Source organism: Girardinichthys multiradiatus, chromosome 23, assembly GCF_021462225.1.
Source record: "Girardinichthys multiradiatus isolate DD_20200921_A chromosome 23, DD_fGirMul_XY1, whole genome shotgun sequence".
Taxonomy (NCBI): domain Eukaryota; kingdom Metazoa; phylum Chordata; class Actinopteri; order Cyprinodontiformes; family Goodeidae; genus Girardinichthys; species Girardinichthys multiradiatus.
This window is the reverse complement of record NC_061815.1, coordinates 34,192,029-34,218,792: the sequence shown is the minus strand read 5'-3', so window position 1 is coordinate 34,218,792 and position 26,764 is coordinate 34,192,029. Positions and strand designations below refer to the sequence as shown.

The 26,764-nt window shown below is 38.3% G+C and overlaps 2 protein-coding genes across 3 annotated transcripts; both read right to left on the bottom strand.

Moving 5' to 3' along the window:
• Nucleotides 1–8,788: 8,788 nt before the first annotated feature.
• Nucleotides 8,789–10,945, bottom strand: LOC124860941. Of its 2 annotated transcripts, XM_047354555.1 has the most exons (7): nucleotides 10,894–10,945; nucleotides 10,630–10,773; nucleotides 9,912–10,071; nucleotides 9,721–9,821; nucleotides 9,508–9,633; nucleotides 9,241–9,281; nucleotides 8,789–9,147 (listed from the first exon to the last, which is right to left on the bottom strand). In XM_047354555.1, exons 1-7 carry the CDS (start codon nucleotides 10,934–10,936, stop codon nucleotides 9,034–9,036), a joined length of 729 nt encoding a protein of 242 aa, XP_047210511.1. In that variant the 5' UTR covers nucleotides 10,937–10,945; the 3' UTR covers nucleotides 8,789–9,033. The 2 variants fall into 2 exon arrangements, with proteins under 2 accessions (XP_047210511.1, XP_047210510.1); XM_047354554.1 differs by having other exon boundaries at nucleotides 9,721–10,071.
• Nucleotides 10,946–14,700: 3,755 nt separating this feature from the next.
• Nucleotides 14,701–20,904, bottom strand: LOC124860805. Its single transcript, XM_047354377.1, has 6 exons — nucleotides 20,879–20,904; nucleotides 20,418–20,744; nucleotides 18,869–19,219; nucleotides 18,623–18,748; nucleotides 15,515–15,576; nucleotides 14,701–15,431 (listed from the first exon to the last, which is right to left on the bottom strand). The coding sequence occupies exons 2-6, from the start codon at nucleotides 20,740–20,742 to the stop codon at nucleotides 15,297–15,299; spliced, it is 999 nt and encodes a 332-aa protein (XP_047210333.1). The 5' UTR covers nucleotides 20,743–20,744; nucleotides 20,879–20,904; the 3' UTR covers nucleotides 14,701–15,296.
• Between the last annotated feature and the right edge of the window lie 5,860 nt (nucleotides 20,905–26,764).

Sequence of the window (26,764 nt, the reverse complement as noted above, 5' to 3'; positions counted from 1 at the left end):
AAGCGATGGAAATGAAGCAGGGGCCTTTTCCTTTGGTATGTTTAAGGAAAGGTTTGTAGTGATCTGGATAGAATTTTAGATCAGAGAAGGATAAATCCCTAGAAGGATGAAAAAGATTAGAAGGGGAGGTGAATTCACCTACCCTAAGAAGACCATAGAATGCTAAAAGAAAAGCATTAGAAAGAAGCAATTTAAGATAACTGGAGAGGGGGCCTGAACGGAGAGTTGAAATGAGCATTTTTAGGATTGGAAGAGTGACGGGTCTACGAATATTGGACTAAGGAGGGAAATGTTTGCTAATCCCTTTAAGAAAGAGTTTAATAGAATGGTTTGAAAAAATACTGTGAGCCGATTCGGGGAGGAACTGTTTAGAAAAGAAATTTATACCAGCTAAAAGACTCCAAATGTAGGGGAGCTTAAAGCGCCGGTATTTGAAACAGTGGGTTAGGAAAGCTAAAACAGTGGGAATGCGGACTGGGTAGAGGAGCGTGTTATATGCTAAACAGAATTTAGTGAAGGTTTGCCAAGAGAATGAATATGATTTGAGAGTGGAAGGGGCTAAACCGGACATACAATGAAATTGAGCAGATTGGAGGAGTGAATGGAGTGATGGATTTAATCCAGCTTCAGGTCATGAAGAGAAGGAATGGACGTGGGATGCAGGCTGGCTGATTGGCGGAGCCTGTGAAAAACCTGCAATTTGGAGTGGGATAAAGCGTCAGCGGCTGCATTAGAATGACCAGGAACATGGCGGGCGGAGATGATGAAATTATTTAAGACTTTGCCATGTAATACGGCGAAGGTAGGGCATTATGGACTTTGAAGCAGAGTGGCCTTTGTTTAATGCTTCTACTGTCGTTGAGTTATCACACATGGGTCTGAGGAGGTCTAGCAAACGGGAGACAAATGAACGGCCCTGGGGAATAATGCACATAGCGAAATTAAGGTGGCCTAAGAGAGACAGAAGTTGCCGCTTGGAAACGACAATGGAGGAAACATGATACTGAGAGACTTCCCGAATGCGGGACATCTTATCCTCGGGCAAAGAGGCTATCATGGCTTCCGAATCCAGCAGAATACAGAGGAACCCGAGCTTTTTTGCCAGGCCCAACGTCTTCTCAGCGGACAGAGGAATGCCAACCTGCTGGAATAACTTAACCAGTCGAGGGAGAGAGGGGCCAGGGGAGGATGAGAGGGTGTCGATGACAAGGAAGTCGTCTAAGAGGTGAAGGATGGAGGGGATCCTAACTATATTAAGGAGGATCCAGCAGAGAGCTTCGGATAGCTTGTTAAACAGAGATGGACTACTCCTGCAACCGAAGGTAAGCCTGACCGTGAAATAAAAACGGCGATCCCATTTAATGCATAACAGATGCCATTGTGAGGGATGAACCGGCATGATTTTAAAGGCGTCTGTAATGTCAGCTTTAGCAAGCCAAGCACCGCACCCCACAGCCTTAATAAGTGCGATGTCATGATCAACTGTAGCATAACAGAGGGAGAAAGGGGGCTTAGGGATGATAGAATTAATGCTAGACTGCGGGCCGGAATGAGGAGCTGAGAGATCAAAAATTAGGCGTTTCTTTCCCGAACATTTTTGGGTGGCAATTCCCAAAGGGCTAACACAAAAAGATGAAAATGGGGGGGATTTAAATGGGCCCATCATGTAGCCTTTAGATGTTTCTTTAAGAAGACGTTGAGCCACGATTTCAGGTTCAAGCAAAGATCATTGAAGGTTATGGCAGACCAGAGTAGGAGTGAAAGAGGGGGGAACACCTATGAAAAAACCTTGAGAGAGGCCAGAGGTGAGGAAATCAGTGAACGAGCGATCTGGGTGGGATTGTAAGAGGAGGGCCAATTAACAGGGGTCGAAAGATAACGGGAAATCAATTTTTGAAACCCTGATGGAGGTCTGGGAAGAGATGAGCAACGAGGACAGATGAATTTGGGATGAGCGTCCCTGCAGAAACTGCAAATATGAAGAAGATTACATGGAGCGAATGAGCAAACACCTTCATTAAAATTATTGCATATAGAACAGTTGTTAATTACCTAAATCTTCCTTCCTTGGCGATCCAGGGTATGGGGGCCGGACGAGAGGAGCGATTGAGGGCGGGAGGGGGCATTGGAGGAGAAGGGAAGAGAAGGGCAGAGGGAGCTCTGATGACCAAGCATGCCACAGGAGAAACAGGCGGCAGCCTGAGTGAGCATGATAAGTATTTCAGTGTCGAGGATGGACCAATCTAGGCAAATACCAGATTGAGCGAGAGTGGAAGCAGCTTTGGAGGCGAAGGTTTTATAATACTGGTAGAAGAGGGTGCGGCCGTAAGAGAGATGAAGGTCTGTGATGACCGTCGAGCTCCACTCGGCGGTCAGGGTAAACAGAGCAAATAGCGTCCCTGTAAATGCTGAAAGCAGCTACAAACTCGCCAAAATAAAAATCCTTGGACAGGCGAGGATCGGCAGATTTAAAAATAGCTGCAAAGCCTTCAGATTAAGCGATTTTATGATCGACTTCTGGGGACTGCATTATCAGGGAAACCAGGTATGTATTGCAGAATCTTGGAGCGCAGCTGGGGTGACACGTTGGCGTGCTTAGGAACATAAGATCTGCCTGTATGTGAGAAATGAGAGAGAACTGTCGCCCAAGCAGCTAAAACAAAGGGAACAATACGAAGAAAAGGAAAAATACATCTCACCTAGAGATGAACCGAGCCGGGCTTCGGCCAGAGTGAATAGTGGGGCTGAGGAACAGCCCGGAAGAACAGCACAGGCAGACAGCACTGACGTGGCAGCAATGGAGGAGAAGCTTTGGAGATGCTGAATGAGCGAGGAGATCGAGCCCTGAAGAGCGTTAAAGGAAACGAAGAAAGCTGGAGGTATCATTTGGGAAGAAGAGGACGAAGCGAGGCGTGATGAAAGCGGAAGGACCGGCTACCAGGGAGAGCGGACCAGGAGTGGCAGCAGGAACCGACAAGGAGGTTGAGCGACCTCGGCGACAAGCTGAGCCAGCTGAGTGGCGTCCAAGTCGGAACCTGGGCAGATACCGGCCTCTTGGAGTTGCGAGGTAGGAGAAGAAGGAACATGGCACAAGGCCAAACGGAGACTCCTGTGAGTTGAAGTAGAAGAATGAGGGCGAGGACCCGTATCGGGGAGATAAGCGGGACCAAAAAAAGCGTCAGACTCGTAGTCGGATATCATAACAGCTGATGAGCTCAGCTGACAAGCGAGGATGAACACTGCTGAAGGTCCTTTAAAAGCAAGGCGTCGGAAGGTGATTGGATGGTGAATCAGGTGGACAGGATGCTGATTGGAAGGCCGGGAGACGCACAGAAGAGTCATTGGAAGGTGGAGGCGGTGAAGGTGAGTCTTTCATTCTGAATTTTCGTCTAAACTCCATGACAACATGAATCAAAAAGGTTATTACACACTTCAATTGATATATAAAGAAAAGACAATGTAGCTTCAGAAATATTTATTGAGATGTTGTTCAAATTATTTTTGTTCTATAACCTTAGAATGATCACTGAGTTTTACTGTACTCATCTTTTCACATGACCTTTTGAAGTGAAGAGCTGTGTTTTATTAATTGACACCATTTTTGTTCAATAGGATTTTTGCTCTCTGGGTATGAAACAATAACACAAATTATTTTTAGTTTTTTATTGATACAGTGCAAGTTTACAACTAATGTCATGTTTTGAGTGCCCTAAAAAGGTGCATTTTAGGACTATACAAAAACAAGAAAAAGAAACAAATAAAGAGTAAAACGAACATCCAATACTATAAAACATAACATCATAGAAGATAACAGTGATGTCATTCCCAGTCCAATGATTAAAGTAAAAGAGGTTGCCTGAAAAAATTAGTTTGAAGTGGGGATTTGAGGAAGATGAGATAGGAGTGTGTTTTGTCCTTTGGTAAAGAGTTCCAGAGGTAGGAGGTCGAGTGACTGAAGACTCTTGACCCTGTAGTGGAAGAGGAAGGGTTGGGTATCTAGGGTGTGAAGAAGCCCAGTCTAAAGGGCAATGTTGTTTATGGTCTTGTAAGTGAAAAGTAAGACTTTATAAATTATTGGAATTTAATAGGATGGCAATGGAGTTTCCGCAGGACAGGTGTAATATGACTGGTCAAGGGGTTCCAATATACAATTTGGCCAGCAGTTTCAAATTATAGATAGTCTGGTCAGGTAAACTAAAAAGAAGGAAGTTAGAATAATCAAAATGAGATGTCACTAGGGTGTGGGCCTGAACAGTGGTCCTATTTAGTGTAAGAAATGGGCACAGATGTGCTATGTTATGTTAGCCCAAGTATGCTGAGCAAGTGACATTATTTATGTAGGACTGGGACTGCAGTCAAGGACGACACCAATAGCTTTAACCCCGCAAAAAGAAACAGATAAATTGCCCATTTTGAAAAGGTGGATTTGGTGCTGCTGAGAAAAACCTCAGGTTTTTAACTTTGAGAAAGGTATGTATGGACCAGGATATGATTTTCTCTAGGCTATCTGGGAGGAAGTTAGGAGGTGGGTTGGGCTGACAGGCCGAGCTTGGTGTCATCTGCATTGCAATGGAATGAATGAATGTTAAGCTCCATAGTGGCACAGTTTGTTGCATTGTTGCCTTACTGCAAGATCCTGGGTGTGAATCCCAGCGGCCTCTCTACATACATAAACCCTGTAATAAACTAGCGACTTACCCAGTGTGACAATCCAAAATTAGATTTTTTTTTTTTAAGATATTTTTTCGGCACTTGTGGCTTTTATTATTTTTGACAGTAGATAGACAGGAAAGAGGGGTAGAGAGAGGGGGAGACATTCGGCAATGGTCGCCGAATGGGGTCCGGACAGCTGCTTCGAGGACTGTAGCCTTTGTATATGGTCGCAGGCTTAACCCCTACACCATCAGTGCTGCACCCGGAATCAGATTTTTATTTCAATAAGTGTGTCCTTCTCTATTTAATATTGGTTTTATTGCTTTTTATTTGGAAAAGGACAAAGCATGAGTTGCAGCTGTCTGTCTCTAGGGGAGAAAAAGGAGACTGAGATAAACAGTTGAGATAAGATGTCTCACATTTTGCATCTTCAATTTGACCTTTTTAAAATATACCAAGGCTACTGCAATAATGAAGCACTTATTAAACTAATTGTCGCTTAAATCCCTTAAAGATAGACAGTTTGAAAATTTCAGGTTGTGCTATTAAAATAGTATAAATAGTAGTAGTAGTAATATACATATATATATATACACAGTTTGGACACAACTTCTCATTCAAAGAGTTGTCTTTATGATTATGAATATTGTAGCTTCACACTGAAGGAGTCAAAACTATGAATTAACACATGTGGAATTATATACTGAACAAAAAAGTGTGAAACAACTGAAAATATGTCTTATATTCTAGGTTCTTCAAAGTAGCCACCTTTTGTTTTGATTACTGCTCCGCACACTCTTGGCATTCTGTTGATGAGCTTCAAGAGGTAGACATCTGAAATGGTTTTCCAACAGTCTTGAAGGAGTTCCCAGAGATGCTTAGCACTTGTTGGCCCTTTTGCCTTCACTCTGCGGTCCAGCTCACCCCAAACCATCTTGATTGGGTTCAGGTCCGGTGACTGTGGAGGCCAGGTCATCTGGCGCAGCACCCCATCACTCTCCTTCTTGGTCAAATAGCCCTTACACAACCTGGAGGTGTGTTTGGGGTCATTGTCCTGTAGAAAAATAAATGATGACAGTAAAGGTGGACTCATCAGAGAACAATACATGTTTCACATTGTCCACAGCCCAAGATTTGCAATCCTTGCATCATTGAAACTGACGTTTGGGATTGGCATGAGTGACCAAAAGTTTGGCTATAGCAGCCCGGCCATGTATATTGACCCTGTGGAGCTCCCGACGGACAGTTCTGGTGGAAACAGGAGAGTTGAGGTGCACATTTAATTCTGCCGTGATTTGGGCAGCCATGGTTTCATGTTTTTTGGATACAATCCGGGTTAGCACCCGAACATCCCTTTCAGACAGTTTCCTCTTGCGTCCGCAGTTAATCCTGTTGGATGTGGTTCGTCCTTCTTGGTGGTATGCTGACATTACCCTGGATATCGTGGCTCTTGATACATCACAAAGACTTGCTGTCTTGGTCACAGATGCGCCAGCAAGACGTGCACCAACAATTTGTCCTGCACCAACAATTTTGAACTCTCGTATGTCACCCATAATGTTGTGTGCATTTCAATATTTTGAGCAAAACTGTGCTCTTACCCTGCTAATTGAACCTTCACACTCTGCTCTTACTGGTGCAATGTGCAATCAATGAAGACTGGCTACCAGGCTGGTCCAATTTAGCCATCAAACCTCCCACACTAAAATGACAGGTGTTTCAGCTTCATTGTCCAACCCCTGTATGTATGTGTGTGTTTGTGTGTGTGTGTGTGTGTGTGTGTGTGTGTGTGTGTGTGTGTGTATATATATATATATATATATATATATATATATATATGCACACACACACTTTCATACCAGCGGCAGCAACAGCTTTCATGCTGCCCCCTATCCCCTTTCCCTTTGCAGCTTGTATGAGTCATTCAGCATGAAAAGAAGAAAGCCAGCACATGACAGCCATAAAAACAGCCAAACCTGAGTGATGTTATGTTTTACCTCTATGCACAACACAGTGGCTATCAAAGAATAAGGACATGAACAGAGTCTATGGCTTGAGTCTATGTCTTGAATGTGTGTTCACAAGGTGAGGATTTATAAACCAATTCTTGAGTAGGTAATCAGGAGCGAAGAACTACTTGCCCCTTCAAAGCAGGTGCCAAAAACTTCTATAACAAAACAAATACTATTATTATTATTTCTATTATGAATGTGGATATTAATGTTTTTGTCAAGTGTACATGTCAGAAGTATTTGTTCTTGTAAAACATGCTTTTACTAAAACGTGCATAACTGCTGGCAGGAAACAGTCCACAGCACAAAGCAGTTACTCTCTTCAGGCGTGAACTATGTTGTAAAACGAGCACATCCCAAAGAAAGTAGGAACATCACAGTTCTATTGGCTGGAATGGTTTTTCGGCAACTCTACAAAGTCGGTCTGCAAGAATACAAACAAACTATGGACAGTGTTCTGAAAGGGTTGGTTTCTCCCCTATTGGGCTTCTTTTGAACATGTTGGGCTAATAAAAATTACTTTGGGTTGCTGAAAGGTGGGTTGGTTTTTACGGAATTTGACGGGGTTTTAGAAAATATTATTTGAAAAACTATCCAGTTAGTTATCATTTTGAAGAAAAGTAAAAACATTCAATAAAATGTTTTGTCCTTGCATTCATATCACTTAATTTATTTTGAAATGTGGAGAATGTCAAATTGATATCATAAATCAGTGATAGTCATTGGTTAATCAAGTGTCCCTTTGAAATTATATTGGTCAATGTCAATTGCAAATGGCCCAAATGCTATATAGAGTTCAACTACGCTAAACTGAGATGCTTTGGCCTGAAGACCTTGTCCTGTTAAGCTTTGACTTGATGTTGAGAGACAGCACCATGTCAAAGAGAGAAAAATACAAAAACGAGTTTACAGTAAGGAATGGGAGGCTGATACCAGATTTGGTTTGCCTTCTCTGCCTCAGCTGCTTTTTATTGCCTCTGATTATCCCGCTTGCTTTGCTTGTGATTTCTCCACTCTGCCTCAGTATTTAGGCTGTCTCAATCTATTTGTTCCTTGCTGGTTTGTTCCGTTTTCCCATTGCCCGGTCCAGTTCCTATGCTTAATGTTTCTGCTCGTGTTCAAGTCCATCCTGTAATTTCCTTCATATTATCATTACAGTACTGAACAAAACTTATGTTTGCTCTTCACCTGCAGTCCTGCAGTACACCACAATCATGACATTTGAACAATTTGGGAAAGCGCAGATGACAATATTTTGGATGTGCACTTGTATTTTAAGCAAGATATTTCAAATGCATGGCCTCCTTGTGTGAGATCTTGGAAGATTGAAAACAAATCATTATCCATAGCATATTTTGCCCTGTGCAGACATAGGCTGAAAGGCAACTTAGCAAGGAAGAAGCCATTACTCCAAAAGCAACATAAACAAAAACTAGATCATATTTTTCAAATGCACACAGGGACAGAAAAGGTTGTTTTTAGCGATGTGTTTGGTGGTATGAAAAACTAAAATTAAAGTATTTGGCAATAATGACCATTGCTAGAATTGGAAGAAAAGAGGGAAGCTTTCAAAGCCTGGAAACACCATACCACATGTGAAACACATGGATGGGAGTATCATGCTGCACCTTGCTCATTTGTGTTAAATTGTCACTTGTTCTGTCTCCCTCCAGCCCTGGTCCACACCTGTGCCACATTCACTTCTGATTACCTCATCTCCCAGCTCATTGGTTCTTACTTCACTTCTCTCAGTTTATAAGCTCTCTGGTTTCCATTGTTCTCGAGTGGTTCCTTCCATTAACACCTCGTTACCTACCCTGAGTTTTTTGCCCTGATCCAGTCCTGATTCTTTTTTTTTTTTAGTTTTTATATTTGTCACTTCATACTTTTTTGCAAGTCTACAACTTTTGAAGAACAAGACAAATTTGGCTGTTTAACATAATTTTCTTTGTACACTTTTTTTTCATTATTCATCATCATGTAAAGCTCCTTGAATTGTCCGGTTGCTAAAATGTGCTACATAAAAAGAACTTCTCTTGCTACAGTGACTAAAATCTGTCATGTATTTCAGGAGCTCCAAAATATTACCTTCTGATTTGTGACTGTTGACACAAAGTCTCAAAAAGCATTTAAGCATTTTTATTTTAATATATGTACTAAAAAACCATTATAAAACATATTTCTTAATTACACTGTTGAAAAAAAAAAAACTATCCTTTTGATTTATTTTCTAAGAGATAAAAGGGCAACCGGGTACATTCACACTATGGTAAACATGAATTAAAAACATGAAGACAGTAGTTCCTTAGGTTGAAATTGTACTCACAACTTTAGTAAAAAAGCCTTGTATAAAGACAAGAAATCCTGTTTAAAAATTAACTTGTGAGTATACACTTTCATCCAGTTTGTTTTTCTTTCCTTTAACTGCTTTTCCTCCTGGGAAATGCAATGCTGCATAGTTCAGACCATTTTCATCTTCATCCTGCACAAAAACAATGAAATGGCACAAATAAAGTAGAGTTTTGCACTTGAAACATGCAAATAAACATTTTATTCAATGGATATGAGTACGCACAATGTTATCCTCTTGGAAATGATCATGTGTTGGTTTTTTGCCTAAAATACAAATAACACAAATAATTTATTTTTGGATAAGAACACATAGCTGACTGATTTTTTTTTTTTCTACTTTTAAAAATGAAATCTCTGTAAACTTTCTTCAACAAATATTTTTTAAATAAACTCATTAAAGTTAAAAAAGGTATAAACAGAACAGACATTTCTCAACAGTAGTTACTTTAAAATACAAATACAAACATTGTATCCGTTGTATAACCCTTACCTTTATTCTGTTTTTTGGCTTTTTTAAAGGTTTGGAGACAGATGATTGCAATATGTAAAATGACAGAAATGATCAAGCAGATTATTACAGTCACCAGAGTGATAGATGTAGAGTCTGGTGATTTCTCTAGAAAACAAACAAAAAAAAAATCAGTTTTAAGACATGCACTCAATCATCATTAAAACAACTTATGTACAGAAACATAAATCCTACCGACTTCAAGAGTAGTCCCGTTTCCAAATAGTATCTCTCCACACGAGGCTATCGCACAGTAGTACTTCCCAAACTCAGATATGCTGACATTCCTAAAGAAGCTATAAACACATTTTCTGTCATGTTTCGCCGTACAGTCTCCATCAGGGATTTCATCCATGACAATAATTTCAGGGTGAGATTTATGTGACCTGGCTCGGAACCAGAATACACTGACGTCTCCTGGACAAGTCTTGTAGTTGGAATCAGACAGAATTGAACACTCCAGAGTTGCAGAATCTCCCAAATCGGCTGTATTTGCTCCTCTTGACCTCTGCACAACAGTGTAGTTTACTGTTCTCTCATTGTTTCCTGCAAAGTACAAAACAAATTTGGAAACATGCGGGATAATACTTAAAATAGTGAAATCTTTTAGTACTTCCAGTGTGTTTGAAGAGACTACGCAGCATATATGCTAGATTTATACTGTTTATGTAATGTACAGTACTTTTATATTTTACTCAATGATTTGAGTTAGTTTTGCTTTCAATTGCTAATTAACATTACCAAATATTGTTACTTTTTTTTCTTTAATAAATTAAATGTTTAATAGGAAGGGAAATTAGTATCTAAAAAAAATATAAGATTATGTAAAAGTACTATTAATTGCGAAAAAAAACTATTTTTGTATACATCTCATTAAAAAACAGCATATTGAAAATTAATTATACTCTTCTAAATAATCAAGGCTTTTAAAAAAAAATTCTGAACAGTTTTTTTAGGTGTTTCCACGGGTATTTAATTCTGGTTGAGCCGCACAAACATTTTTTAATATTGCTTTCAGTCAGAAGAAATGTTTTGGTAAAAGATTAAATTTAAACATACCAGCTGCCTAACTGAGTGTTTTAAAAGATAGAATAAAAAGAATACCTTTTATTGACAAATAGGTCCCTATCCAGGTATTCTCATTCCAGTCGAGGACTGCACAGTGATACATTCCCTCGTCTTCTTTAGTTGTTCTCAAAATTGTTGCAGGTTCACCGAGATGAACTGTGATCACTGGAACCAGTGAGCCTAAATAAAACATTTTGAAATGTAATGGAAAAATACAATGCAGTGTAAAAACAATTAAGGCATAAATATGATTGTAATTGATAAAACATCAAGCAAACTAGCTGTTTAAGTAGAACTTACATCCCTGATGAAAAAGGAGCAGTGTTAGCCAACAGAGAATCATCTTCACACTGTCTTCATTTGGCAACAGCGACTTGATGATATTTAAATGAAAAAAGGGGTGTGGCATTCAAAATGTTTAATGCATCTGATTGGTTATCCCAAAATATACTCTGAAAGTGCATTTCCTGACCCACTAACTCATTCTCCAAATGAAATGTATGGTACTCAATGTTCTTATGATCTTGAGATGAAGATTTCATTCTGAGCAAAATGTCATTCTGAGCAAAATAAATCTGTCACAATACTACAGTAGGATCAGGTTGCTTTAAAACTAAATTATAATATAGTATAAGATGATCTGTCAGTGTCTAAGTTGGAGTTTCTTTCATGTCTCTGTTTGTCAATTCCCTCTTGTTAATTTTCTCTTCGTGTTGCTATTTTAGTTCACTACCCGTCTTCATGCTGATTATTCCTTCCTGTGTTCTTCATCCTATTTTCCTTGTCTCTCCCTGTAAATTCTCTTGTCTTAATTTAATAAATTAATATTATGTTCATCCAAAGGTCCCGTCTGTGCCTGGGTCCTTTTCTACACTCAAACATCATGACAAATGTGAAACAAAATTTTTCTGTAAGTACTTTTGTATTCCAGTTTATTCTTGACATGTGAATTTAAATATCTGGAGAAAACATTTTTTTAACATATTTATATATAATAATTATTGCCTTAAAATCAGATGATGGCCCCAGACCGAGGGAGATTGACCGTCATCTTGAACTTCTTCCATTTTATTAGAATTGCACCAACAGTTGTTTCCTTCTCACCAAGCTGTTTGGCTATTTTCCTGTAGCCCATCCCAACTTTGTGCACATCTACTATTTTATCCCTGATGTCCTTACACAACTCAGTAGTCTTGGTCATTGTGGAGAGGTTGGAGTTTGATTGAGTGTGTGGACAAGTGTCTTTTATACAGATAACGAGTTCAAACAGGTGCAGTTAATACAGGTAATGAGTGGAGAACAGGAGGGCTTCTTAAAGAAGAACTAACAGGCCTGTGAGAGCCAGGATTCTTACTGGTTGTTTGGTGATCAAATACTTATACAATAAAATGCAAATTACTTAAAAATCACACAATGTGACTTTCTGGATTTTTGTTTTAGATACCGTTACTCATAGTTGAAGAGTACCTATGATACAAATTAAAGACGGGATTCTTACTGGTTGTTAGGTGATCAAATACTTATGTCTTGCAATAAAATGCAAATTAATTGACTGCAGTCCCAGTCCTACATAAATAATGTCACTCGCTCAGCATACTTGGACTAACATAACATTGCACATCTGTGCCCATTTCTTACACTAAACAGGACCGCTATTCAGGCCCACACCCTGGTTGACATCTCATCTTGATTATTCCAACTTCATTCTTTTTAGTTTACCTGACCAGACTATCTATAATTTGAAACTGCTGGACAAATTGTGTATTGGACCGCCTTGACCAGTCATATTACACCTGTCTTGCAGAAAATCCATTGACATCCTATTAAATTCCAATTATTTATAAAGTCTTACTTTTCACTTACAAGACCATAAACAACATTGCCCTTTAGACTGAGCTTCTTCGCATCCTAGATACCCAACCCTTCCTCTTCCACTACAGGGTCAAGTGTCTTCAGTCACTCGACCTCCTACCTCTGGAACTCTTTACCAAAGGACAAAACACACTCCTATCTCATCTTCCTCACATCCTCACTTCAAACACATTTTTTCAGGAAACTTATTTTACTTTAATCATGGGACTGGGAATGACATCACTGTTATCTTCTATAATGTTATGTTTTAAAATATTGGATGTCCGTTTTACTCTTTGATTTATTTTTCTTGTTTTTGTATAGTCCTAAAATGCACCTTTTTAGGGCACTCAAAACATGACATTAGTTGTAAACTTGCACTGTATCAATAAAAAACTAAAAATAATTTGTGTTATTGTTTTCATTAATACCCAGAGAGCAAAAATCTTATCGAACAAAAATTGTGTCAATTAATAAAACACAAATTTTCACTTCACTTCAATAAAACTCAGTGATCATTCTAAGGTTATAGAACAAAAATAATTTGAACAACATCTCAATAAATATTTCTGAAGCTACATTGTATTTTCTTTATATATCAACTGAAATGTGGAAATAACATTATTGATTCATGCTGTCTTCTCAATGAAGACCACCATTTTCATTGCCTTCTTGTAGATACAACAGTTGGACTGGCAAAAATATTAGGTTGGACAATAGATCTACAAGGAAAATGTATTGCTGCACCTTCATTTTGTGATGTGTGGTGGCTTAAATATAAAACATGATGTATTTTTTTTTACAGTTGGACTTTATTCAAATACGTCTGCTCTGTAACCAGAAGGATTTGTTGAAAATTTAACATCATCCAGGTTTTAAAGTATTTAAGATATGCTTGACTGAATTAAGGAGGATTTATGTATAACATGTCATTGCTTTGTATGTTTCTTAGAGAGTATTTCACAACATTTGAAGTATATTAAGGCAGAACTGTGATTATATGGGAATATTCAAAGAAATCTACCAAGAACTGTGGACCTATACAAGTCTGCTTCATCCTTGGGTGCATTGTTTCGATGCCTGAAGGTGCCAGATTTGTCTGTTCAAATGATTATGTGCAAGTATAAACAGTCTGCAGTGTGGATTGGTACACTTCGCAAAACACTGTGGAACCTATTCCACGGTGCAATATAGATTTTCCAAAAATTTTGAAAAATTTGGGGTAGAGCCGAAAAGGTGTGTTCAAAGATTGTGGCCAACCAACCTGACTCACTTAAAACTTTTTAAAGGGGAGATATTATTCAAAATTCACTTTATTTATCTATTTTATACTTAACTTTGGGTCTCTGGACAGTTTTTTAAAGCATTAAACACACAAAAAACATTCAGCTCTTTTTTGGCTATAAAATAATGTTTTATTCTTTCTAATGCAGATTTCAAAAGTTGTGTAATTGTGATGTCACAATTACACAGGCACCTGGCAACGTTACCTGAACTGCTCCCTGTGTAGCAACTGAAACGGAGCTCCACCCACTTGATTTTCAGTAGAGGATCACATCTCACTGGCTGCTTTTACCTTACACGCGCTTTACAATGGCTACCCTCAAAGGCAGATGTTATGTTGTTGGCTGCAAAGACCCACATGTGTCCATGCACATTCTCCCTCTGTCAGATAGCAGAGATCTGTGGCTTCATTTTATTTTTGAGGACAATGTTCCAGTCACATTGCTGAAGACAGTACTAGTTTCCCAGAATCACTTCAACATGGACTGCTTCGAGAGCTCATATCAGTACACGTCAGGATTTGCAGAAAGACTTAGACTGAAGAAAAATTCAGTACTTTTTGTTGTGTCTTATAGGTCCTGGTTCCATTTTGTGTAGGAAGTGCTTGTTGGGGGCGTGGTCAGATACAGCCAATTTGCTTAGAAGTGACAGAGCCCAAAACAGCTCATTTTGAAAGGAGCTCAAACAAGGGGGAACTGAGGAGGTGAAATCTCATTATCTGATAATGGTTTTGTGCAAAAAATGTAATTAACATATGTTGTATAGCCCATAGACCTATTCCAAACGTTTAAAAGAAAGTATGTCACCTTTTTAAAATAATGTTTTTTGGCACAAATGACCTTTATTGAAATGTATGTATAAATCTGAATTAGCAGAAAGTGAAATAGAATGGAAACAATTTTTAAAACTTTTCTCAATCTTTATTCTGGCGTTTAGCAAATATAAATGTTGGTAAACTTAACTGACCTAAAACAGAAAAATTTAGTCCCATTTACAGTGGGACAAATCAGACAGTGATAGTTTTAAAAAGATGGAAATAACACAGAAAGTAAACATCTGGAAACAATGCATGAATATTCATTGTAATTATTATTTTGTTCTAATTACCATAAGTAAAGTTTATTTCTACAGCACATCTATAAACAACCATAGTTGACATAATTGCTTTACACGGTGAAAGATCCACAACTCGTACAAAACAAACAAAATGATCAATAAAAGTAGCGCCACCATCACAGAGATGTCCTGCTTAGCTAGAATCGAAAGCCTTTGACATAAACTACTTTTCACAAACATTTATATTGATCAATCGTTTGAGTGGCTCAGATTTTCAAAGGCAGGTTGTTCCAAACCTTATGGGCCACCACAGAAAAGGCTCTGTCGCCTCTAATTTTTAGTCTGGATCTCAGGGTGTTTAAGAGCAACTGACCTGTGAATATAGGAGCCATGACTGGAGAACAAGAGAGAAGCAGCATAAAACAACACTTACTAAGTAAAAATAGTACACATAAAGTTTATTCACATTTTATTGCCAGTGGCTTTGTAAGATCCCGTAAAGACTCTCCTATTCAGACTTTAACTTGATATATACATCTTGAAAATACATCTTTCTCAGAGTCCAACAATTTCATCTTTGTCCTTCGTGTGCATTTTCCTCCAGAGAAATGCAGTGCAGCATAGTTTAGATCCTGGTTATCTTTGGCCTTCACAGAGAACAGATTGTTATATAAAGTTATAGTATTAATTAAATCTATTTGAAAATCATTTTGATAATTTCTTCACTTACAACATATTTTCCTAGTTCAGTCGTGTTATCATGTGAGGCAGGTGAAGAGGGGCTTGCTGTCCCTAATAATAAAGAAAATCAATAATATCATGTAACATATAACAACCAGCAGATGTATAAATTTCATTTAAAACTTAGTTGTGAAGTCACAATAGGTAAATATTCTTGTTTTATATGACACATATATCTTTAATTTACTCTTAACTACTTACTTATAACTGAACTATACAAACTAAACGTTATATATTGTATAGTTATTCCATGTGAGGGATAGTGACAATAATAATATCTCACTGGACAAAAAGGGTTGGAATCCGGGAAGATATAATAAGATAACAACATATGGATCTGTCAGATATCCGGTAAGTTTCCTGACAAATCAGGACAGATCTGATCTGCGAAAGATCCATTCATATACATATATATTATCTATGTTAATCTGAGTGTTGTAAAATCTTAAACATTTGTTTATTCTACCTAAAACCTTGAAAATGTTTTCTATAGACATAAATACAGTGATTGGAAGATAATAACTCCACAAAAAGACAATTACAAGCATGGTGAGTTCATTGAACATCATATGTGGAATATCTAAAACAGATCCAGAAAAATATCAATACCGGATCCTTACGATTCAAATCTTGAAAGATAGTGGTTTATGGATCTGTCAGATATACAGGTAATATCCTGACAAATCTAAAAACATTAGATCTGTCAAGTATCCAAACATATATCTATAAATTATCTTTGTGGATCTGAGTATTCAAATGTTTGTTTTTTGTTTTTCTTTTTATATATAAATTATTAAAAATGTGGACTTATGGGAAGGTAATAATGTATAGATATTTTCCAGCATCATGTTAGAGTGTGGCAGTCCCATTGTTAGAATCACAAAAAAGAAAAAAAATGGAGTGTATTAACAGCCATTAACATGAAATTGTTGAGCTAAAATTACAAAACAATCATATCCACAACATATTTGGAAATAAAAAACAAGGTTTTTTTTCATTTGTTTTATATCATTTACGTTACTGGTCTGTTAACGGGCTATTATATTTTAAATTGGACTGGGTTTACTGTTTTTGACTTTCCAATCTCTCCTCACGTGATGCAACTCATATGCACAAACCGGTGGCACTCAAGAAATTACAATATCAATAATAAAAAATTAATTAAAGTCAGTAATTCAATTTACAATTTAGATTTTTAATTTAATTTATTAGGGGCAATGCATATTAATGACATCTGCAACAGATGCAGCAGAAGATAGGCCAGATTATAGCACAACTGCTAGTTTTCATTTGCAGGTCACACACAAAGGACAAAGGACATAGATTTAAAGATTGTGGCTTTTGAAAACTCCCAAGTCAAAGGTTCAGAAAATTTTTATATTTTGATATTGTAGGCTCAAACTTATAACCTATAAAGGCTTGACATATTTCACACTTAAGTACAGATACAGGAGCGACATAGTTACTAAATAAAAGTTAAAAAGTATCTACAGTCAAATAAAATACACCAAGATTTTTATGGAGAACCAAGACTAAACCATGACTAATCGGGACTAAACCAGATCTAAACTCAATATATTTTTTACTCCACTGCATTTTTTTTTACCAGCTTAAAATGTAGTGGAGTAGAAAGTACAGACACTTGCTTCAAAATCTAAAAATATAAAGTATTTTTACTTTGTAATTTGCACTTTTTACTTGTATTTTTACTTTTTTGTTTGTTTCCACCACTGGTTTTACTCAGACTGTTCTGGCATTTTCTTTTCAACTTCCAGAGCGGGAACAGATTGTGTTCGCGCATGCGCAGAGGATAGTCAGGGCAATTGCAAACGACAAGACAAAACTAGCTAGAGCAAACGGAGAAGAGCAAAGAAACAATGTTAGTACGTAAACGGAGATATATTCTATCAGATTCCGAACATAGTGATGTGGACACTGTGAGACGGATGCCGAATGAGACTCCAAAGTCAAGAGTTTCAAAGCAAGACCGTCATCGGCGCCGCATTACTACTCCCGGGGCAGGCGCCATTGGTAGCAGCACCACCAACACCGGTCTCACATTAGACGAAATATGGACGTAAGTAAGCATGTTTTTATCACTTTTAGATGAAATTAGGGGCTTGATGTCGGGTTGTGTACATGTTTTACAGTACAAGTGCCTCCCTCCCGCCATAATCAGATAGGCGTTTTTCTCGGCACCTAGCTAATAGTTGAATAGTACTCGGCTAATACCTGCATGCAGCCCCAAATGAGTCTCTCACCGTCTAGCAGCATCTCCCCCTCTTCCATACATCCCCTCATTTCCCCTGTTTCTGTGTTCTGGGTTGTTCTTAAAGTTTGAGAATGTCTGTGGTTGTACCCACATGTGAAACTGCACAAAGCTTCTGTCTGAGGAGCTGAAATATTTCCACATATGACGAGCGGAACATGCCGCTATTGTAATTCAGCCATTTTAGCTCGACGAAATGTTAAGGAAAAATAATTATAATTACATCCAGGTTTTGTAAACCAGGCAGGATCAGCCTAATCCTAATCCACCCTCAAAATCCTCATCACAGTGACCATCAAGTAAAAACCTATTCAGATGACATGTGTTGTGAATCGGCTCTGTATAAATAAACTAGTAGGATATGTAAATATGTGCCTGCTTGTTTCAACTCAAAGAGTATTTACTTGGGCTAACCCAATCTTTTTTTTTTCTCCTAGATCAATATGTAAAGTACTTGATGCAGTGTCCAACCTCGGAGTAAAAATAGAGGAAATCAGTCAAAAGATTGATGCACTGCAAGAGAAGGTCCTAACACTACCAGAAAGAGCTCAGAATATGCAATTTAAAACAAAAACTCCAAAGGCATTATCTGTAAGTCTACATAGTCTGTCACTGTGCAATTGCAGTCGCAATTGTTGCATCACATTATCACTGGTATTATAGTACACACCAATATTTTTGTGTACATGTCAGTTTAATAGATTTTATCCTATCTATAAAAACAATATCAGGTGAATGTTACTGTATAAATAAACTTGACTTGAATTAATAATATCTTACTAATCTTAATAATATCTTACCTACACAAATTCAATGTATAACACATACCTTCAATTTGCTTACATACTGCCCTTGGATTTCGATAGCAGATAACAATAATATTCACAATCAAAGAAATGATCAAACATGTTGTTGTTATCACCAGTGCATTACGATCAGGGTCTGGTGTTTGTTCTATAAAGAAAAGACCAAAATAGACTTTGCAACTGTTTCTGAAAAATACTTGTTTACATTTATAAATTATGAATAACTGCATTAGCAGTTTAATTTTCTATACTAAAAACATAATCATACCAACTTGCTGATTTGTTCCATTTCCAAAGTAAATCTCTCCACATGAGGCCACAGCACTGTAGTAAGTCCCAGCATCAGACCTGCTGATGTTCTTGGAGAACACACATCTCCTCTGAAACTCTGATTTCTTTTGACATTCATCATGTCTTTCTCCATCAGCGTAGATGACATCTGGATCAGATTTATCAGATTTGGATCTGGACCAAAACACGATGATATCTTCTGGACATATGTTGTGGTTAAAGGCAGAGATCACTGAACATTGTAGAGTCGCCAAGTTGCTTTCATGGACTGGATCTGATACTTTTCCCTCCTGGACAACTTGATAATTTAATATCCTTTCAGAGTGTCCTGGGGTGTAGAACATAATATTTTGTTAATTTTAGCAGTTTTGACATATAACATACGTTTATTGAGATGTTGGCTTGTTATCTAATGATGTCAGTTAAGACAGCATCACAACCCTCTGAAGGCAAAAAGTTATTTAAAAGAGAGTTTCCAGATGCTGTTATTTGAGGTATCAGAATCTATTAAAAACTCATCTATTTAAACCTCTCAGCAGGTCACATATTTCTTAGATTTCCTTTTGTTTTACTTGGTGAAAATACACCTTTGACCGCACAGAGCTATACTGACATGTGGAGCACTGGATACCTCTAAAGAGCCTGAAATGGCTTGAAAAACGTAATCTCACATGTTTTTTTTATTATCCCCTGAAAGATGAGAGGAGTTTAAGAAACATGACCACGTTTCTGAACAGTTTTTTTTCCTAAATAGACTCTCAGTTGAAAGTATGTTTAATCACAGCTTAGGGCAACTATTATTTCCAGTAAGTAGATATAAACACATTAAATGTTTATCACACTGCTGTAATGTCATTTATTTACTCAGTCACATATTAGTTGTATATTATATTCTTAATGTACTTTATGTGTATTCTTCATTCCCTTTTGAAAACTGAATTAGAGTTACTTTGGCTCAGTGGTAAGAATGGCTGTCCTGCAATCTGAAAGTTGCAGTTTGATAGAAGCTACCCATTCTATGATTGTCGATGTGCCCCTGGGCAAGGCATTTTATCCCATTTTGGCTGCTGATCTGTATATTGGTGCATGAATAATTTGAATCTGGCTTCAGTGTAAAGTGCTTTGAAGGGTCAGTATGACCAAAAACGCATTGTATGAATTCAGGTAATTTACCATTCGTGTAGTTTTTTCTCTCTCAAAATCCTTATAGTGAAGAGTATAGTCTCAAAACTATTTAGAGGTCAAATATTAACAACAATAATATTTAGGAATATGAATAAATGATTTACTCCTCTACATTGATATTTGAATTTATTATAATATACTGAATTTTAGACTTCACAGCTTGATAGGAGCTTTTTTAAAAATTATTAGACAATATTTCAGTTCATAATCTTTGCCTTTGCATCAGAATAATAAAAAGTGTTCAACTACATAAGCTTTATTATTAATCAAAAATTATTGATACATAGTTTGTGAATATATTTTAAACAGTCCAGCTTTAAGTGGTTGATATTTCACATTACCTTCCAACACCAAATAGATCCCATGCCAAATATTCTCTGTCCAGTCGATGATAGCGCAGTGATACATTCCTTCATCTTCTTGAACTGTTCTTATGATTGTCAGACTGCTAACATCTTCTTTGTTTGTTGCATTCACTCTTGAGGCAGAAAATCCTGCTCCATATGCAGGTTCTGCATGCTTTCGCAGCTTCACAATTATTGTCAGTGTATTCCCTGCACCCTGTTTGTACCAGTGAAGCTCATTATTGGTCAGCTGTTCAGCAGAAAATGAACATGTAAAGGTTGCTGGGTCACCTAGAGGAACTGTGGTCACTGTTACCAGCATATCTGCATAATATATATAAAAAAAGCACAACATGTTAAATAAAAGCCATGAGTGGAGACTAAGGAAATAGAGTAAATGAGAACATGAACAGTTAGACATGAAGACAACACCTATTTGTCAAATTATAAGAACTTACTTCCTTGATGAATAAGAAGCAGTGTAACCAACAACTGAATCATCATGACAATGTCTTCTTTGGAACAATTTCTCATATTTAGGTGACAGAAGGAGGTGTTGTCTTCTGGAGAGAGACCTGATTGGTTACCTCAAAATATGCAATAATAGAGCATTTCCTGCCACAATGGTCTTTCCCCCTTTTAGGTGCTTTGTCCCAAATTATTTCTGAGTAATGATGAAGCGTTGAGTAATTTTCAGTTTCTGGACTAGAAGAGCTACGTCCTAACGGTGTTCTTTTAATGACTTTTTTAAACTTTTCATTAGTATTTAAGATGGTCAAGCTTCTTCAGTTTGATAAGAACCTACTGTATGAGTGGCACTGGAGAAAGTTTTTAGTCTTGTCATAAGGAAAGGTTTTTTGATCAAGTAGATTAAAGTCACAAAGTAGATGTAAAATGTATTTAGCCATTATTTAATGCTTAAGAACAACGTATGTTTTTTCCTGAAAAAAACTTTTTGAGCTGTAGAAAACCTGTTGCTCTACCAATGTGATCATTTATCAGATTAATAAACTTTGCAGTTTATTCAACTCAAAAATTATGCAATAGTAACTCTATATACATGACCATTTTTAACATTTTGTTATGTCACAACCAGAAACTTGTAAAATGTATTTAATTGGTATTTAATTCACCAATGCAAAGAAGTGCACAATTGTGAAGAGGAAATACATTAGACATGATTTTCAAAATCTGTTATAATTAAAAATCTGTGAAGTGAGTTTCAGTTCAAAAGGTGCTGGTCTTGTGTTCTACTCTACCAGCTTTGCCATTTAGAAATGTGTTCCCATTCTCTGCCACATGGCTGTCAATTTCTCAGGACATTTTGAAACTTTCTTTCCAGGGATTATTGTGAAAGATGGAAAAAACATTTAGGCAAGAGTTACCAACTACTTTTTAGGCTGACATTACTGGTAAACAATAGGGTGTAACAAAACCTCGTGCCACAAGATCTTGCAGTATAAAACACGTAATATTTCAAATCTACAGGAAATTTCTCACAACACAACTATTCAACAAATGTCTGTGCTGCTAAGTGAGCGCTGAAATTTCCCATTCTTCTTTTAAGTTGTTTTTGTGACAGCATTTTGGGTGCCTTGTGAAAAAACACTATGACAGAGTAAGTCCAGACAGAATGTGTGAAACTGTGTTACTGTTCGCATGCCAGGGGTATAAATAGATTGATGTTTATTGTAACAAATGCACTTTGCACAAGGCAGTTTTAACCCATGCAGTTTATGTCAGTCGATTGTTTGAGGCTTGTATGTATGAATTTGTGAATTTAAATTAGCTTAAAGTGTAGTTGCTATAACTGAATCATTTAAGTTCATCGCTTAAATCTAACGATTTTATTTTTGTGATGCGGGCGTTTCTCCCATACACTCAGTAGCTGAGAATCCAATGGTCAACACTGCTGTGATGGTTGGAGTTTTCTGCTCAGTGTCTGGCCCTGTTTTGAACTTTATGGTTGAAACACTCAAAAACTGGCCAGGGTAAATGAAAGTTCCAGGAAGATAATTTTCAGAAACTTTCCAGATCTAATGGTTGAAACTCACCTTCATTTACGCTGTGTGAAGTGCTTGAGGGTGAATTGTATTCTTTTTATTTATTTCCTCTGAATTAGAGAAAAAAAAAAAAATCTTTTTTTTATTCGTTTTTTTTTTTTTTAGTTAAATTAGCTAATGCTGTTGATATACTTGGCATTCAAATTGAGCGTTCATGAAATTAGGTCAAATTTGAAATGTCATAAAAGGATGATTTCAACACTTTGTTTTTATTTTAAATCTGGACTATATTAGAGCAGTTCTGGTTAAAAAACAAACAACAAAAAACTGAAAACGTTTCCTGGTCAACCCAGACAGTATTTCCCCACACTGAACTCAGATTATTTAAAACAGTTTAGAACTTAGAAAAGATAAAGTAAATGTCTCAAATATTACATGCTGAGTTTAAAGACTCTGTATGCAAAGCAGAATTACTGAGTTTAATTTTTAGTTTTTAGTTTTTTCCATCTCACTTGTACAAATAATGGAGCTGATCACTGTTTGGGCAACTTTGTTTTTCTTTTCTTTTTTTCCACTTAAGGCACGCTGCCATTGTTTACAATAAATATCAGCTGTTAGTTCTTGGTAGCTTTGCTGTCCTGCCTCCCACTGACTGCTCCAAAGAGAGAAACATGGGACCTGCGCTGGCATCAGACAATCGAAAGAGAAGGTACAGACCTATCATCCCGTCCATCATGTTAGTTCCCTTCCTAACAAACTGGATGAATTGGCTGTGCTTACCTGGCATCAGTGGAAGGGGTCTGTCTGTGTTTGTGAATAACAGATGGTGCAATTGTGGGCATTTAATCATCTGCAGTAAGGACATTGAGCTGTTAGCATGAGGCCGTATATCTACTGTGGGAGTTTACACGTTATCGTGATAACCGTGTATGCTCCCCCCTCAACCAATGCCTTAACAACCTCGAGATGTAAATCAAACTTTCAACACCAGACTCCAACACAGCACCCACAGGCCTTTTTCTGATCTCCATGGGTTTTAATCATGTCTCCTTGTGTTCCTCTGCCCCCACCTTCACCCATCATGTTACCTGCCAAACCAGAGACAATAAAACACTGGACCTATTGTATGTCCACACCAAGGAGACATAACTCTGCCTGCCCTGGAAGGCTCAGATCAGCTGGTGAAAAAAAACCTTGTACACAGTGAACCCGCTGTGACGCAGAAAGAGAAGAGATGGTCTGATGACACTGAAGAAGCTCTGAGGACTGTTTCAGCCTGACTGTGTGGGAAGAGCTCTGTGCTCCTTATGGGAAGGACATTGAAAGCATCACAGACAGCATAAAGGACTACATTAATTTCTGTGTGGACATCAATGTTTCCCTCATGAAGGTTTGTGTTTCTCTAATATGCGCTGAGTCAAACCTGAAATAAAAGCTCTCCTCAAAGAGTAGAAGGCTTTAGATCAGGAAACAAGGATGAGCTGAGAGCTTTGCAGAAGAAATTGTGTAGGAAGATCGGGGATGGAAAAAAAACATTTACAGAAAGAACATGGAAGACCAGTTTCAGCAGAACAAAGTCAGTAGGGTTTGTAGGAGCCTGAAAACAAAGTGAGATCACATACCAAACTCGGAGGCTGTAGGAGATTTAGGGTGGGTGAATGATCTGAATCAGTTCTTCGACAGGTTTAATCAGACACTCACCCCTCCCCCAGCCCAGTCATCCATGCTGCAAAATTTCTATCTTAGACAACAGCTTGCTTTTTCTCTCCTTTTCAGCTCTCAGCCATCACTCACCACCTTCACTTCAGAGGACTCCATCCCACAGCCCTCCTTCCCCACCACCATCCTGTCCCTTTCAAGATCTCAGGTGAGGAACAAGCTGCCGAAGATCAAAATGTGTAAGTCTTGAGGTCCAGGTGGCATCAGCTCCAGGCTCCTGAGGTGCTGAGCCTGAAGCTGGGGAAAGTATCACGGCTTTCAAATACCTCCTGTGTGGTAGAAGTGCCTAAGACAACGCAACGAAAGGACCTCAGCAGCCACCGGTCGCTAGCACTGATCTTGCATCTGATAAAGATCCTTAAGGGGTTGGTCCTCAACCATCTTCGCCCCCGGATAGACCTAAAATTAGATTCACTGCCGTTAGCCAGTGTTCACTCTGGCCGACACCCGACAGGGCTCATCTCTAGATGAGATGTATTTTTCCATTTTTTTTTTTTTTTTTTTTTGCTGCTCCCTTTGTTTTAGCTGTCCAGGGGTTAGTTCTCTATCCTTTCTCACATCCAGGCAGATCCTATGTCCCTATGCATGCCCACGTATCGCCCCTGCTGCGCTCCAAGATGCCTCAGGGGCAAGATGTTAACCTGGTTTACCTGATTCTGCAGTACCCTGAGGTAGTCCATCAAATTGCTTCATCCGAAGGCTTCGCTGCTACAGGTCCTTTTCAAAATATTAGCATATCGTGATTAAGTTCATTATTTTCCATAATGTCATGATGAAAATTTAACATTCATATATTTTAGATTCATTGCACACTAACTGAAATATTTCAGGTCTTTTATTGTCTTAATACGGATGATTTTGGCATACAGCTCATGAAAACCCAAAATTCTTATCTCACAAAATTAGCATATTTCATCCGACCAATAAAAGAAAAGTGTTTTTAATACAAAAAACGTCAACCTTCAAATAATCATGTACAGTTATGCACTCAATACTTGGTCGGGAATTCTTTGGCAGAAATGACTGCTTCAATGCGGCGTGGCATGGAGGCAATCAGCCTGTGGCACTGCTGAGGTCTTATGGAGGCCCAGGATGCTTCGATAGCGGCCTTTAGCTCATCCAGAGTGTTGGGTCTTGAGTCTCTCAACGTTCTCTTCACAATATCCCACAGATTCTCTATGGGGTTCAGGTCAGGAGAATTGGCAGGCCAATTGAGCACAGTGATACCATGGTCAGTAAACCATTTATCAGTGGTTTTGGCACTGTGAGCAGGTGCCAGGTCGTGCTGAAAAATGAAATCTTCATCTCCATAAAGCTTTTCAGCAGATGGAAGCATGAAGTGCTCCAAAATCTCCTGATAGCTAGCTGCATTGACCCTGCCCTTGATAAAACACAGTGGACCAACACCAGCAGCTGACACGGCACCCCAGACCATCACTGACTGTGGGTACTTGACACTGGACCTCTGGCATTTTGGCATTTCCTTCTCCCCAGTCTTCCTCCAGACTCTGGCACCTTGATTTCCGAATGACATGCAGAATTTGCTTTCATCCGAAAAAAGTACTTTGGACCACTGAGCAACAGTCCAGTGCTGCTTCTCTGTAGCCCAGGTCAGGCGCTTCTGCCGCTGTTTCTGGTTCAAAAGTGGCTTGACCTGGGGAATGCGGCACCTGTAGCCCATTTCCTGCACACGCCTGTGCACGGTGGCTCTGGATGTTTCTACTCCAGACTCAGTCCACTGCTTCCGCAGGTCCCCCAAGGTCTGGAATCGGCCCTTCTCCACAATCTTCCTCAGGGTCCGGTCACCTCTTCTCGTTGTGCAGCGTTTTCTGCCACACCTTTTCCTTCCCACAGACTTCCCACTGAGGTGCCTTGATACAGCACTCTGGGAACAGCCTATTCGTTCAGAAATTTCTTTCTGTGTCTTACCCTCTTGCTTGAGGGTGTCAATAGTGGCCTTCTGGACAGCAGTCAGGTCGGCAGTCTTACCCATGATTGGGGTTTTGAGTGATGAACCAGGCTGGGAGTTTTAAAGGCCCCAGGAATCTTTTGCAGGTGTTTAGAGTTAACTCGTTGATTCAGATGATTAGGTTCATAGCTCGTTTAGAGACCCTTTTAATGATATGCTAATTTTGTGAGATAGGAATTTTGGGTTTTCATGAGCTGTATGCCAAAATCATCCGTATTAAGACAATAAAAGACCTGAAATATTTCAGTTAGTGTGCAATGAATCTAAAATATATGAATGTTAAATTTTCATCATGATATTATGGAAAATAATTAGCTTTATCACAATATGCTAATATTTTGAGAAGGACCTATATACATCATTTCACATTGCCCTCTAGGCATATCTATCATCTTGCTTTGCATTACTATTATTTTTCCTTGCTTTCATAGCCTATTTACAAACTACATTTCTCTGCATTATTCATCCTTTCCATGCCTTTCTCTTCTTCTTTTCTTATTTCATTATATTTTTCTGATAGATTTCCCTTTTAGTACTCAATTAGGCCTCGTCTCGGCATCTGCCCTTATTTTTGGGGGGAAGACATCTCTAAATCTAAACCTCAAAAATGTACATCTTAGCTCATGTCATTCTCAACATTCATGTCTTCATCC